General features: G+C 33.3%; 1 protein-coding gene across 1 annotated transcript in view; it reads left to right on the top strand.

Moving 5' to 3' along the window:
• LOC106869415 (signal transducing adapter molecule 1) overlaps positions 1 to 15,721 on the top strand; it is a 66,247-nt gene that overhangs the window by 28,902 nt on the left and 21,624 nt on the right. The window contains exon 2 of the mRNA XM_014915146.2: positions 14,487 to 14,571. Within this exon, the coding sequence (XP_014770632.1) occupies positions 14,487 to 14,571 (85 nt within the window). The remainder of the gene's footprint in view (positions 1 to 14,486; positions 14,572 to 15,721) is intronic.

The following is a 15,721-nucleotide window of genomic DNA, read 5'->3' as shown; positions in this document are numbered from 1 at the left end:
TATATATATATATATAGCTCAATCTTCCCAGAAGCTGAATAAAGTGAACTGAGGCATGTAGATTTAAATGTTTTTTTCATATGTCTATTGTATTTTTTCTTATTTGCTTTAGATATTGGTGAGGAGGGGTGGGGGTGTCTCGTGAAACGATATGGCAAGGAAAAAGAACATAGTATCATAATATTTCTCTTCTTGACATATCTTGCATCTATTAACCACCTCTTCATTTTTGTGATAAGCTGTGTAAACAAACACCTGATGCTTTTAATTTTTTTTTCTTTACCTGTCAATCAATTATTTGAATTTAGTTACCAATAAACACTTAAATGGAAACAGTTTGCGAGATACTTATGTAAACTAATTTGAAAAAGAAATATCCTTAAAGAGAGGAAGATAAGGATCTATAGGGGAGGTTCTGTGTGTATGTAGGGGTGGGGTGTGTATATATACACAAACACACAAACTAACAAAAAGGAAGTATGTTTTTAATTAGGGTTTATATATTCTATTTCGTTGGTGCTGCAGTAAAGTTGTTCATCATTGATGAAAAGTGTCTAACCATAAGACAAAATTTTCTTTTGAATCTGGATTGTCTTGTTGAAAAGTGATATCAGAATCTAAACTAGAGCAGGGTGAACTTTGTAGTGAGAAAAGTAGGTAAGTTGTACTGGTACAAACAGTTACATTGATAAAATGGTAAGCTCTTTGGAGTATAATGTTAAGGTTTGCAACAGATGCTGGGGTGGAGGTGGTGATGATAGCCATTCTGTTTCTAGTTCCTTCACACCAAGTCTGCTTTGGTGCTGTGGTGATAAAATTGGTTAATTCTGGTTACAGTGTGAATGAACACTGGGAGTTCTTGTATTAAACACTACAAGCTAAAAAACACTACTACCTTTGCTTACTGTAGTAAGCTTTGTAAAGTGGTACCTCTTTGTAGATGAGTGGACTGAAGCAACAACTAGAGACTTCACTATAGATGGACACCATTGGTTTACTGGTACTGTTACAAACTGTTGACCTAGTTAATGATCTTGAGAAACAGCTTGAATATAACAACTTTCATTGCTTCCTTCATCAGAAAATAATTGGGTTAATTAGTAATAGATGGATACCACTTGTTAAGAAGAGTCAAACAAGTGACTTCATCATATTTGTGTGAGATAATTAAAACTTATTTTTAACTATTAAATTTTACTACCTTGGATGATTGGTTTCTTACATAGGTACAAGGTTCAGGATAAATAATGGGAAGAGAAATGAGGTTTTATAAAAAAAAAAGTTGAGGTGATTGGAATAGTGAAATAAGTTTGTGGAGAAGATAAATTATCACATCAGGTCTTTCTGGTAAATGTGTACTAAATATATTTAGCCTGGTCTTCTGTTAGATACCTGCCCTTATGTTTGATCATTCAAGTATTGAAAGCAAACAATATATTTACAGGCACATTTTTTTAACTAAATTTATTATATTTTTAGTGTCTATATTTGATTGAGTAGGTGTGTTTCTTGTTCTTGATGTATTTTTCCAGACTAGGTTTGGTTTCTGTTGAAGTAATTGCTTTTACATCTGGTCACTCTTCCAACTATTAATGTGAATTTAACTGTGAATGAAGTAGAACTTGTTTTGTCAGCTAAACTGAAACTTGGAGCATTGTGTGTTTCCCCAGAGCTATAAAAAATATGAACACAATGGTTGTAGTCAGGTTTGATCTCAAATCTGTGTATTCAGAAAGCTCATCACCACAACCTTACAGCTATTGTATTTTTTTGTTTAGAAAATATTAACCATGGCACTTGGATAAAATGAACCAAAAAAATAAACAGGATATTTAAGAATTTGAAATAGTTAATTTGGAAGATACAATTATTAAAATACATTTATAGAATCAGATTTCTACCAATAAACCATCTTTAGAATAGATACACTAAAGATGGTGGGGGAAATTTCTGCATAGTCATTCATCTAAGTCCCTCTTTGTCCTTTTGTCCACCAGTACAGCAGTCACTCACCCACAGATTTATAAATCACATAATCAACAGCATTCTACACAATATAATTGGACCTCCATGGGTAGTTAGAGGATAAAATCTGGCCTATTCTAACATGATGGTAGGTTCATATCAGTATACTTGAAGTAATGGATGTATGAGTTGTCTTTTGAAGCTATTAGAATAAATCAGAGCAATTCTAAAAGTAGGATTAGCAGCAGTTGCAGTGGTAGTTAATGTGAATGGCTTTAAGTACCTCCAAGGTACTTAGTTTTCCTTTTATTGAGGTCATGACCCTGTCTCTTGGAAGTAGGATGTCACTTGTTCACAAGTATTTCCATATAAATTTGTCCCTAATCTTGACAGCTGGATGCAATAAAGTAATGTAGAATTTAGAGTGCACTGTTGAAATACACAGTGAAACATCTTCAGGTTAGTAGAAGAGCTTTATGCTGGTGATCCCGTTTACCCCCATCTATTCAAGATCTATTTATGATTTTAAATACCTTCTGTAGAATGATCATTTCAAGTTTTATGCTTCATATACAAGAGGGTGCTGAAAAGTTCTGGCTTCAAGGGTATTGCGAAAGGCCTGGCTGGACGTCCAAACTTCTGAGTTCTTTTACAGAGCTTAGAAATACTGAAGGACCGCTGCAATGGGGGGGGGATATGTTGAATAAAATAATAATTAACTCTTCCTCATGTATCTTCTCTTGCACATCGCCTAGAACTTTTCAGCACATTCTCTCATTTTATGATCCACAAAATCAAATGTTGGCTCAAATATAACCAATCAAATATTTTAAGGGCATGTTTTGGTTATATTTGTAAACAAGATGGCAAGACAATAAGCTTGTATTTCACTACAATTGTTTCAAAATCTTTGCATTCTGTTTTTGTTTTGGAATGTAGAATGCAGAGAGGTAAAGGAATTCTTTTTCTCTGATGAAAAGGAATATTTATAAATATTTTGTTATTGTTCTTTTCATGAAATTCCATGAAATTTCATGAAACAACTGTATTATCAAGGTTAAAGCATGTGATGTAATGATTTTTGTTTACATCTAACTTGAAGAGGCAGTATTTTAAATCAATATTTGTATAGTTAGTTCATTGATCAAAAAGTTCAGTTCATCACATAGGAAACAAAATAATCACATGGTAATATTACCACGCTATAATGTTGAATGCGGTGTCTGTATGTACAGGTGAAATTCCATGAGAGAAAATACCAATATAACGAATTTTCTCAGTGTAATGAAATTTTTTTAATCTCTGGTCATAATCCTAATGAATCAATGCTAAATGAATCTGGTTATAATGAAATTCAATATGATGAATATTTCAATACCGCAAAACAAAATTGAACTTCTAGCAGTCAAAATTTCTTGCTGCAGTGAAAAAAAAAAAGATGGTTTTAGAAATAACAGTCCTGTAAAGTCAATCATACAGACAGTATAGAATATCAATTGAAGTATAGACCCAAGTGATGATTGAAAGTCCAGTAGTCTTAACAGTGTATTACCATACAACCATGTCAAATGTGTGCACTAAATACAAAGTTTTCTGTGTTTATACATTCATTTATTTGTATTCACTTTTGGGTCCAAAATAGAAATTTCACGAAGTCAAAACAAATCAGTCTGATCCCCCCACACACAAACACACTTTTTTTTTTTTTTTTTTTTTTTCACATGCTAAATTTTATTGGTTAGGTCAATAAGGAAGTAGAAATTATTTATCAGTTTATCAAACACTTGTAAGAATGAAAGCATTCCAACTGTGAACATCTTGTCTTTTTTTAATTGAAGTGTTCATCATCATCATCATCATCTAACATGCCGTGATGGTTGTTTGTATTTTACAAATTTTTCAAATATTACCATACTGAAAAAAAATTTTTTAAAGATCTTTTTATGGATTCAGAGACATTTTCATATTAGTAAGAATGAAAGCATTCTATGACTATCCTTTTTTTTTCATATTCAAATTTTAACTCAAAGATTATGAATCAGTTTGTTAGTGAGCAATAGGAATCAAAATTAATAAAATTCAATACAATTTGATAAAACAGTATTATTGCAATATAATACAATTCACATAATAAATATAATTAATGAAGAATAACGATGCCACCATGCACGAGAACACGAGTGGCAGGGTTAAGGTTGCAATGCTTTCATTTCTCCTATTGTGAAAAATCTATTTAAAAAAAAAGTTGGGTGGTCATGCTTGGAAAGGTGGAGAAACAAAAAGACATTCCATAAAAACAAGTAGGAATGCTTTTGTCTTATCAATGGTAGGGGTTGAAAATTTTGAGAAAAATCCTTGTGATTTCACTAAAAAGATGGAATGGGATGGCCATAGTTGGAACACCTTCAGGTTTGATAAATTGATAAATAAATTCTAATTCTTTCTGCTCAAGCATATTTTTAGCACAAGCCCAAAGAGCAAAAATGCGTTTACAGTTTGTTTTTTTGCAATCTCATTATAATGAATTGCTTTGTTTCTACAATTCTTTTTTATTTTTTATACTGTATGGAAAGTTGTCTTGTTTTATTCTAAGAATAATGTAAATGCAGTTAAGACTGGAATTAACCATACCATTTATTTATTTATCAAATTGTGTGACAATGAGCAATGTGTAATTGACAATATAAATAGAGAAGTTTTAAGAAAAATTGATAGACTGTGTAGTGGGTAATAAAGAATAGAGTAGAATGTAGCACACTTGGTGAGTTATGTTTGTAACTTAGTTTTGCTTCCTTTCATTTTGGTTACTTCACTTCAATTATATCACTAATGATCTGAGAGACTGGCAAGAAAGTTATTGTTTTTATTCTTTCTTTATGTAAATAATTCTAATCATCCATCTGAGAGATACAAAGAAGCAGGTGACAGACAGACAGGCAGTTTACTTTATCACACTTTTAAAATAACTAAAATATTGATTGATGTGATCAGCAGAGAGAAAGAAATTTTACTTAATGCTTAACTTCATTTAATGTTGTTCATATATTCCTATATTAACCCTTTAGCATTCATATTACTCTGTCAAAAGTAATGTTTAATTTTTCACATCTTTAATTAATCCTGTATTATCTTGTAGCTTTGAGATTTTGATGGTGTAACTGTTAAATTTAGAATGATATTGTAGAGTAGGTGTAAGAGGCCAGATATGGCCAGTTTAAATATTAAAGGGTTAAAGATTCCAAAGCAAATTTTTTAAAGATATTTCACCCTACACCAACTCCACCAGAATCATGAGTGTAGTTTTCTTACCTCTTCACATAAAGAAGAGACCACTCGACATTTCTTAAATCATAGGATAACATACCCTACAATAAGTATGGGATAACATTAGTTAAAAACAAAGCTTTTGTTTGATTGGCAACTGCTGTCATGGATGTATTGCCAACCTTGGTAGGATAAAAGACAAAATCTGTCTTGTACAAAAAATTATAACAATGATGCTTTCTAACACAGACACAAGAGGATTAGTTTATTAAATCAACTTCAAGCTTTGGTTTGAGTTTTGTTTTATTGGATTCATTCCCTCCTCTGTGAAATTTGAACTCAGCATGCAAAGAGCCAGGGTAAACATTGCAAGGCAATCAGTGTGGTGCTCTAACAGCTCTTCCAATTTGCCACAGTGGTTCAAAGCAATCTTTCAGATTTATATGAACGAGAGAAATGAGATTGTGTCCAGTTCCCAAGAGCATCAGTGACTAAAGTAAAGTGAAATAAATGGTTATTATTAAAACCAGGTCAGAAGACAGTTTACTGGAAGCTTACTTCAAACAACTTCAATAAAAGCTATAAAATTGAAGTACTGCCACTATTTCCTTATTCAACCGACATCTCCCTCTCTTAGTTGAGCTGACATGATTTTTTTTTCCCCCTGTTAATATCAGGAAGAGTCAAAAGCCTACTCCGATCCATTCGTTGATATGCATCACTGAATGGACTGGCTTGTATCTGTAATAGACAGCTAAAACTATTTATTAGGAGGAGAAAAGACAGTGTGACTAGGTTAATGTTTAGTCACAGTTTAAAGCTTACATTTAGGTTCAGACTTTGATCTATTAATCTGGTATCTTAATTAACTATGTTACTTGCTCAGGCTAGCAACTTAATTGGCCATAAGAAGTCACCCAACTTCTCTTCTGTAGAATTTACACAGTCTGTGTCTGTGTGTGCCCACGAGTGCATGTGGGTAATAGTGGATATATTTTATTTCTGATTTGATTTATTCATATTGTTTATTTGATTTGTTTAGAGATAGGATGAATGTGAAGTGAGAAACTTAAAATAAAAATATAAAATAGGTTTTATATAAATATTATTTTACTTTGATTTCAGTTTCAAATCTGTTGAGTTACTGGTTGGAAAATTACTATAAATGGGGATTAGTCTAGCTAGAAAATGAAAAGAAGAAAAAAATTGATTGGTTTCTTATCATAATATTTTTGTTGTGAATCATTATATCAAAGTTGGCTTCATCTCAACTATTGAGTGGCTGATGTAATCAGACTCTTTCTTTAACAGTCTTGTCTCTCTTAGTCTAGCTTTAAAGAGGGAAATAGTTTCTTTTTTTCGGATCAAAGAATAAATAATATAAACTAAGTTCCAACTAGAATGTTTTTCTTTTCTTTTTTTCTTCTTTTTTTTTGGTACAATTCCTTGTTTTTATATATATTTTTGCATTTAACTTCTTTTATAATTGTAATGTCTGTTGTTTTTATTTGTTCTGACATGGGTTAGATAAGTCTGCAGTCAAGTATCTCTTGGTGTATTCATAAATAACTCTGATCATTTATAAACGATATGGTAGTGAGCAATGGTTCCAATTTTGACATAATTCTAAACATAACTGTGACTGCAAGTAAACGGAAAGAAAAAGGAGGGCAGTAGCGCCCACTTTGAGAAACAATGCTTTAAAACCATTATTGTTGCTTTCCATTCACTGAGTGCAGAAAGATTGATAAGTCTGACTGCATGAAACTTGTACATATGGGGTTCTAATACTGATCACAAAAACACGCATGCATACATACATACACACACACACACACAGAGTTTTATAGATAGATTTTACAGCTTGAATGCTACCTGTTTCAGTTAACATCATCTGAAATGATTGATCCTCCAGTTAAGCTTTCATAACTTGCCAAGCATTCACTTCCTTTTGCTAGTCTTGAACAATGTTGATCATCATAATAATAATAATAATAATAATTATTATTATTTTTGCTACAATGCAAGACTGTTTGTTAGCGGAAAGGGTTATGCTATAGTCCGTTAAATAGCCCTGAGTATATTATTTGTATTTAATATATTGAACCCAGAAGAGTCAAAGAGAAGGAAACTTAGCCTGACTGGATTTAAATTCTGAAATGTTCTAGCCTCACTAAAAAACTAAAAATAGCTGTAACATGAAGTCCCATTCTCCCCCCCCCTCCCTCTCTCTCTTTCTCTTTCTCTCTCTTTCTCTCTCTCTCTCTCTCTCTCTTATTGTTAACTATATCAGGGACAAGCACCATACATTGCTTTATTATTATTGATGGATCAGGATATATGTAGCCTTTATCTGTGTTAGAAATTATTGCTAGGGAGGTGGATGGCACATATAGCAGTAGAATGCTAAACAAAATGTTGTTTAACAATTACACACATACCTTTGTTTTGAGTTCAAATCTCAATGAGGTCAACTTTGGTTGCCATCCAGCAAGGGTCAGTAGATTATTCAGTCATATACTGGGGTCAGATTAAACACCTGTTTCCTGCACTTTGAATTTTTGGCTTTGTGCCTAATTTAGAACCTGTTATTATTAATATGATGGAAGGTAGAACTTGCAGAGTGCCAATTACCTGGACTAATTAGTGACCTTACAATATTTTATTACTTTCTGAGTTAAAATTTCACCCCATTATCTGTGCTCATCAATGCAAAGGACACTAATCATCTGTTTGGCAGATACAAAGAAGCAGGTTACAAATAGACAGGTAATTTATTTAATTAACTTTATATCTTCCCCTCAGAAAACCCGACCTCATACCACTGTTAGAAATCTTTATCATTATTAGTATATAAGGCAGAGAACTGGCAGAATTGTTAGCATGGCAGGCAAAATGTTTTGTAACATTTTGTCTCTTTACATTCTGAGTTCAAATGCCACTAAGGTCATCTTTGCCTTTCATCCTCTTGGGATTGTTAAAACAAGTACCAGCTGAGCACTGGGTTTGATGAAATTGACCTTACCTCTCTCCTGAAATTGCTGGCCCTGCGTCAAAATTTAAAACCATTATTATTATTATTATTATTATTATTGTTATTATTATTATTATTATTATTGTTGTTATTATTTGTCTGCTGCTGCTGCAGCTAATGATGATGTTGGATCATTTGACAGTCCACAAAGGTCATCCACAAATCTTTATCTGCATATCTCCTTCTTTTGGATTTCCTTCCTCTGGATGGTGGTGATGCTGCTTTAGCGAAGGGTAAAATGAAGAGACATAATCCTAAACCAGGCTTTTGAGAATGTGTATTGTGCACACACAACGTATCGCCATGACAAGCATCTGACTAATTGCAGTTACTGTCACCATGTGGAGAATGACGAGGAGCTGTTGGTCGACAATGCAATGACAGTTATTTGGAACAAGGCTTATAACAGTTCTCAGTCATACAACTTAGATTCTATTTAATCCATCATTGCACCTGCTTTAGGATACTTAAACGATGAAAGCGTGTGTGTGTGTGTAATCTTTTATTAGCTGAAATTATTACAGAAGTAAAAGGGTTTGTATATACTCTGCTTTACATATTAAGTTCTCTTTCCCTCATTTGTAAAATCAAGCATCATCACCATCATCATTTTCTGTGTGATTTCTGTGCTTGTATAGGCTGAATAAATCATCACAATTTCAGATTTCTTATGTGGACTTGGAGGACCATATTTTGCTAACATTTTTGGTTCAGTTTCTATGGCTGGATGCCCTTCCTATCACCAGCTATTTCGCTAAATGTATTGAGTGTATTTTATCATAGCACCAGTGCTAGAAAGGTTGTCAAAACTAAAGGATCTGTCTTTATTCTAAGCTTTTAGTTCATTTGCCAATCATTTTGTAGGGTGTACTGGGTGCATTTTATCATGGTACCAGCAATATGGGTTTGTTTTGTATCCCACAAGACTAGAGTCCTTATTGTTCTGTGTGTATGTATGTGTCACTCTGATGTGTAGGTATTTGTCTGCTCACGGTAATCAATCAAAGCTGACCTGGAGTACAATAACAATTCACTTTAATGTATTTTATTAATAGTTGAAATGTTTTGTTTGACATTTTGTGCTTTGAATTGACACTGGTCTTTCAATGTGATTTGTAGAGATGCTACTAGTCTTAAGACAATTCCCTGTTTGTTATCTCTTCCCTCAAATACCAAAGTATCCTAATAAGATAGGATTAATAGGATCTCAACTAATCTCATGACAATTCCTTATTTGTTGTTTTCATCTATAACTTTGATAATTCTTAAAGTTTAAAAGGTTTGTGAATTGACATGGTTTAACCCAGTGTTTGACCAATCATGACCTTATTATCTCAAGAATTTCAAAGTTTTGACAATGCTATTTCCTTTAAGTTAGATTGTTCTAGATTATTATCTCTGCTAATCCACTGCTGTCGCTATACCATTTGTCTACAAAGTTTTTTGGGACCTTAAATCGTCATTTAAATGTTTTCAGTAAAGATAATAGCATAACATAAAATTGCCTTTTTTTTTTTCTTTCTTTCTTCATTATAGAAAAATATTAGATGCAAAATTGACAAATTTTAGAGATATGCTTATGAAAAGTATAATTGAATATGATGGTTAATCTCAAGCTAACATACTTTATACAAAGCAATGAGAAACCTAATCAGCTGATGAAATAAGCTTCCCTGGCTTTTTTAACTGCAAGATTTGATTCAATATTTGATATAATATTCAGTCTTGCTGAATCAACAGATTTAAGGTGGCATGCAGTGAGACTGAACCAGAAACCACATGTTGGGAAATGAACTTCTTAACTATACAACCATTAAAAAAAAACTAAAATGAAAATTAAATGCATCTATTATTTTCTATTTCCTTTTTCTTTTGACTTAGACAAAATTTTCCACAAAATTGACTTTATTGTTTATTTTTATCCTAAAGTTCTCTGACATTAAGATAATAGTTTATAATTATAATTGGGATGTAACAAACTTCCTAATTTGAGACAAAATTAAAATTAATAATTAAATACAATTCATGAACCTAAATAATAGTTTTTAGAAAGATAGATTTTATACTGAGCTTTTGCTTTCAGAAGTATCTCTCACAATTATTATTGTTGTGTTTTTAAATCAATTAGAATTCAATTTTTGGCTCTCTGATTCATTAAAATTTTACTCGGGCATATGAAGCTAAAAATGGATGCAATATCCAAAATCAGACATATCTGACAACCTAGTTAATTGATATTATCAATTAACCCTTCACTGAATGAAACGATCTATTTGTTTGATAAGAAAAACAGATAGATCCTGGTAAAAGGCCAAGAAAATAGATGAAGCGCTACATATTTGATAACTTTCATAAAATAATCGAAAGAGGCTGTTTTTTTTGGTTGGGTATGAGAAATATATAGGAACCCCACCACCTGACTCTCTATTATGTACCAGGTAAATCTCCTTCTTCTAGGTCTTGCTATCTACTTACAGTTAAAATAGAATGAAATATTGATAATTAATTGTCCTCCAGCATGGGAACAATGCAATTTTGATAACTGAATCTGTTTCATACTTTGTTCAATAGAAAGTTGTTTCTCTCAATCTACCTCTCTCATACTCTTTCACATTCTCTCTCTCATTCCTCTCACTTTCATCCCTCTCACTAATCTCTCTAATCCCCACCTCACATTAATCTACTAGCCACCTCCATCTACTCCAAATCTCCTGTTTAACCAACCTTAACTACTGTTGTTACTATATAAAGATAGAAGCCAACAATTACCTATCAATTCACCACTATACTGTTCATTGTATATAAGAATACCATCTACCTGATTGCCAATTTCTCATTCACTGATAGCCCTCTCCTCAGACACCATATTGCCACACCTAATTAGTTACCAGTTCACCCCCCTCTAACCTCTACTTTTCTCTCTTATTAATCATAGCAGTTTATCAAACATTACTCGTTCTCCATTGAAAACCTTCCTGTTTGCCCCAATCTATCCACCTGTTCTATGCCCCAATCTATCCACCTGTTCTACCTACCATCATATCTTTTCTAAGATTCTTCTACCCAGCATCACTTTGCTGTCTTCCATTTAAGTCTGTATCTCACCTCTAAAAAGTTGGCTAATGACTACAGTTTTTCTTTCTTTCTTTTTCTCTCTTTCGTTAGCTTCTTAGTCACAGATAAACCTATTTTCTGTTTTCCACCCAAAGGATTCTCCTGTTGTACGATAGATTTTTTTTTTTTAAGTTGCCAGAATAATTAGTGTAAAAAAAAAATGTTATGTCACATTTATTCCAGCTCTTAATATTCTCAGTTCAAATCTTACCAGGGTCAGTTTTACTTTTCATTTCTCTGTGGTCAATGAAATAAAGTACCAGTCAAGTGTACAGGGGTCATTGTTATCAACCTAACCTCTTTGCCTCAAAATTACTGGCTTTGTACCTAACCACTATTACTATTATTATTAAAGCGGTGAGCTGACAGAATCATTAGCCAGTAAAGTTAAAGTTCAAAGTCCACCAAGGTTGACTTTGCCATTCATCTTTTTGAGGCCGATAGAACAAGTACCAGTTGATCACTGAGGTCAATGTAAGTAACTTACCCCAACACTCCACCCCCGCCCGCAATTGCTGGCCTTGTGCCAAAATATGAAACCATTATTATTAATGCAACAAACTGGCAGAATTGTTAGCATGCTAGGAAAAATGGTTAGTGGCATTACATCTATCTTTACATTCTGAGTTCAAATTCTGCTAAGGTTGACTTTGCCTTTCATCCTTTCAGGGTCAACAAAATAAGTACCAGTTAAGCACTGGGGCCGATGTGATCAATTAGCCCCTACCCACAAAATTTCAGGCCCTATGCCTATAGTTGAAAGGTTATTATTAGTTTTTATTTCTCCATTAGTATTACTAATGACATTGTTGATTCATTATGGTCTGTCTTTAAGACAGCAAGCTGGCAGAATCATTAGCACACCAGGCGAAATGCTTAGCGGTGTTTCATCTGCTGCTACGTTCTGAGTTCAAATTCTGTTGAGGTCAACTTTGCCTTTCATCCTTTCGGGGTCAATAAATTAAGTACCAGTTGAGTACTGGGGTTGATGTAATTGACTTGCCCTTTCCCCCAAAATTTCAGGCTCTGTGCCTATAGTAGAAAAGATTGCGTTCTGTCTTTATAAGACAGTAGTTATTAGGAGTTTTATACTACAGACTCCTAAAGAAAGTCATAGATAGAAAAAGATAAACATAAAAGAAAAAAGGAAAAACTATGGAATGTTTGCTTGTACTTTGTAAAGAATTCCTGATTCTACTAGTCATCTTGGTTGTAGTCTCAATTCCAAGTAATGATATCATTTCCCCCCCAAGGCTTAGTCTAAACTCTCTACAGTAAATCATTTGGGATGAGAAAATAGGGCTGAACTTCTTTTTTAATTTAAAATAAGTATTTTATTATTTTTATTTTTAGATTAACATAGTTTTTCTTTTACATCTATTCTTTCTTTCCTCTCTTAGGTTTTGTTTTTATCTGCTAGTAATTTAGTGACCTATAGAAGAGTTTTTAGTCTTTAGCCTATAAAGTTACTAATTGTTTAACTTTCAAATAGACTTAGTTAATTATTTTTAATTAAAACGTTTTTTATTGTTATATTTGGGGATGGTCATATTTTTGCCAATTAACCACACACACACACACGCACACACACATACACACACACACACACACACACTATGAACTTGGTCTTCAATTCCACTTTATTATTCTTATTTTTGTGCCCTTTGTCCGAAATCTTTCTTTACTCAGCCTGTGACCTCTTTAGAGACTCCCCATCACACTTGTTTCCTCCTGTCCTGGAGGAGACACACAGCTTAGAGAGTCACTAAAGCGGTCACAGGATGTGTGACGAAAGATTTCACACAAAGGACACTAAAATAATAATAATAATAATAATAATAATAATAATAATAATAAAGTTGAAGTAAAGAATGGATATATCGTGCATGTGGTTAATTGGCAAAAATATGATCATCCTCAAATATAGTAATATGTTTCAACACACGATTTCAGATTAGGAATCATGCAAAACAAATACATAAATGTAAAAAAGTTGTTTGTTTTTGTTTTTACTAAAAACTGACAAAACATTAATAAACAGGAGGAATTTGTGTTGAATTAATAAATATCCTCATCCACTTTCTTTACTCACGTGGGTTATACAGTCTTTCACTATCTGAGTCTGTTCTTATCTAGAGTTATTGTCCTCCCTAGTCTGAAGACCGTGGTTTACTCGCATGGTTAATTTTTGGCATTAATAATGACTGTTTAAATTCTAAAATTCCTTCCATAATTGCAAAAGCTGCCCTGATGTTAAGGTACTGTACTATGCGATTCAACGGCCAAGAGGTTGCTGTTGTTTAGAAGTTCTGATTGAGCAGATCTATGATTAAAGATTTTCTAGTCATGACTATACCATCTTTTTAGGAGTATGTAGGACCATGTGTAATTTTCCTATTGAAAATGGAAAGATCTGTTTTGAGTGAGATTTGGTTTCTATTTTTAGTAGGTTGGGGAACCATGCAGATAATCACATTGGTGCATGCCAATGGATAAATGATTAAAATATAAGGCTATTACTCATAAAGCCACGAGTTCAGATTTTATCTATTATTATGTTGTTTCCCAGTACTTATCACTGTATAGCTACAATAGATCTACGCTACAGTACAATTACACTTATCATTAGCATCACCATTTTTACATCTGTTTTCATATGCTGTCATGGATTGGATGGGACTTTTGAAGGCAGTGTTTTATGGCAGGATGACCTTCATGATGTGAAATCCTTTTAAACAAATCTCATTATTGGCTTGTCATTAATGGCTATATTTAATTGGAACATATGTAGTGACCCTGGTCACTACATAAAACAAAAAACTGTTCCTACATGAAAATAGGATGGAAGGTGTTAATTTATATAGGAACACTTTAGTGTAGATGGTCTTGTCTCATAAAATCAGAGATTGGTCTCAGTCAAATTGGCATCAAAAGCGTTAAGGATTATAAAAAAGACATGCTAAAGGTGGGTGTACATCAAGATGGAAATAGTGTCTACACACCCCACTTTTTTAGTGCTTGTTTTAAATAATTTGATAGCAATTTTTCCATATCTTTGTTGTACCTTAAAAAAGAAATGATTTATTGATTTGACATTTTTGTATTTCAGAAAAAGCCACCAATGAAATGCGTACAACTGAAGACTGGGGTCTTATTATGGACATCTGTGACAAAGTCAGTCGGACTCCCAATGGGTAAGTATTTCTATTCTCTATTCTCTATTCACAGGTTCTTTTTTTTTTTTTTTTTTTTTTTTTTTTTTTTTTACTTCACGTGTTGCAGTTTGTTTTTGTTTGCTTTTTTTTTTCTTCTTTTTGTACACTTCATCTGAATGTATTTTAAAAGTATCCACATACAGATTGACATCCATTTCCAACAAGGTCAGCTTTACCCAGGGTTGATAAGTACCAGTGAAGTATTGTCAGTATCATCATTTAATGTCTGTTGTCCATGCTGGCATGGGTTAGAAGGTTTGACCAGAGCTGGCAAGCTGAGGGGCTGCACCAGACTCCAGTCTGATTTGACATGGTTTCTATGGCTGGATGCCCTTTCTAATGCCAACCACTTTACAGTGTGCTGGGTGCATGCATTTACATGCTGGCTGCATGGGCACTTTTCCATGTGCTTTTACTGTGGTCAAGTAAATCAACTTTACGCCTCTCTTCTGACTTTGTGTTTATGTAAAATCATTTTTCTACATTTGGGTTAAATGGTTTATTTGAATGAATGAATTTTTTTTTTCTTTCACATCTTGATAATTTCCCTTCTTACTGTTAACAAAGGCAACCAATTGGCAGAATCATTATTTTGTTTTGCAGGAATTGTTCCATCTCTTAATATTTTCCGTTCAAATCTTGCCGAGTTCAACTTTGTCTTTCCCCTATCAGGTCAATAAAGTCCCAGTCAAATACTGGGGTTGATTCCCCCACTTCCTTCTCTCTTTCTCAGAACTGACTGATCTGTGGTCTTATTGCTGATTGTTCAGTTGTGAAACAAAGAATAGATTTTGCTTTCCTTGTCATCATCATCATCATTTGTCTATCCTGCTCAAATAAATGGAAAAGCTGCACCCTCCTTATAGCCTGATGCTATGTTGGTTAAAGTGAAACCACAACTGGCAACTAAACTCTTTCACAGATTCTGTTGCCTACAAGCATGCATCTCTTCTGCTCCATAATGCTTACAGCATGTTTGTTTAATTTTTGTGTTTGTGTGGAAGTTGACTATGATTGATTTATGTATGTAAGGAGGCAGGGATGCTGTCCGTATTGTTTGTGTTTGTATGTGTATGGTACCAGTCCATGCTTTTGTGTGTATTGTACAAGTGTGTGTGTGTGTGTGTGT

This window comes from Octopus bimaculoides, chromosome 10 (genome assembly GCF_001194135.2).
Source record: "Octopus bimaculoides isolate UCB-OBI-ISO-001 chromosome 10, ASM119413v2, whole genome shotgun sequence".
Taxonomy (NCBI): Eukaryota; Metazoa; Mollusca; class Cephalopoda; order Octopoda; family Octopodidae; genus Octopus; species Octopus bimaculoides.
Note: the sequence above shows the minus strand (reverse complement) of the source record. Positions and strands in the feature narration are given on the sequence as shown.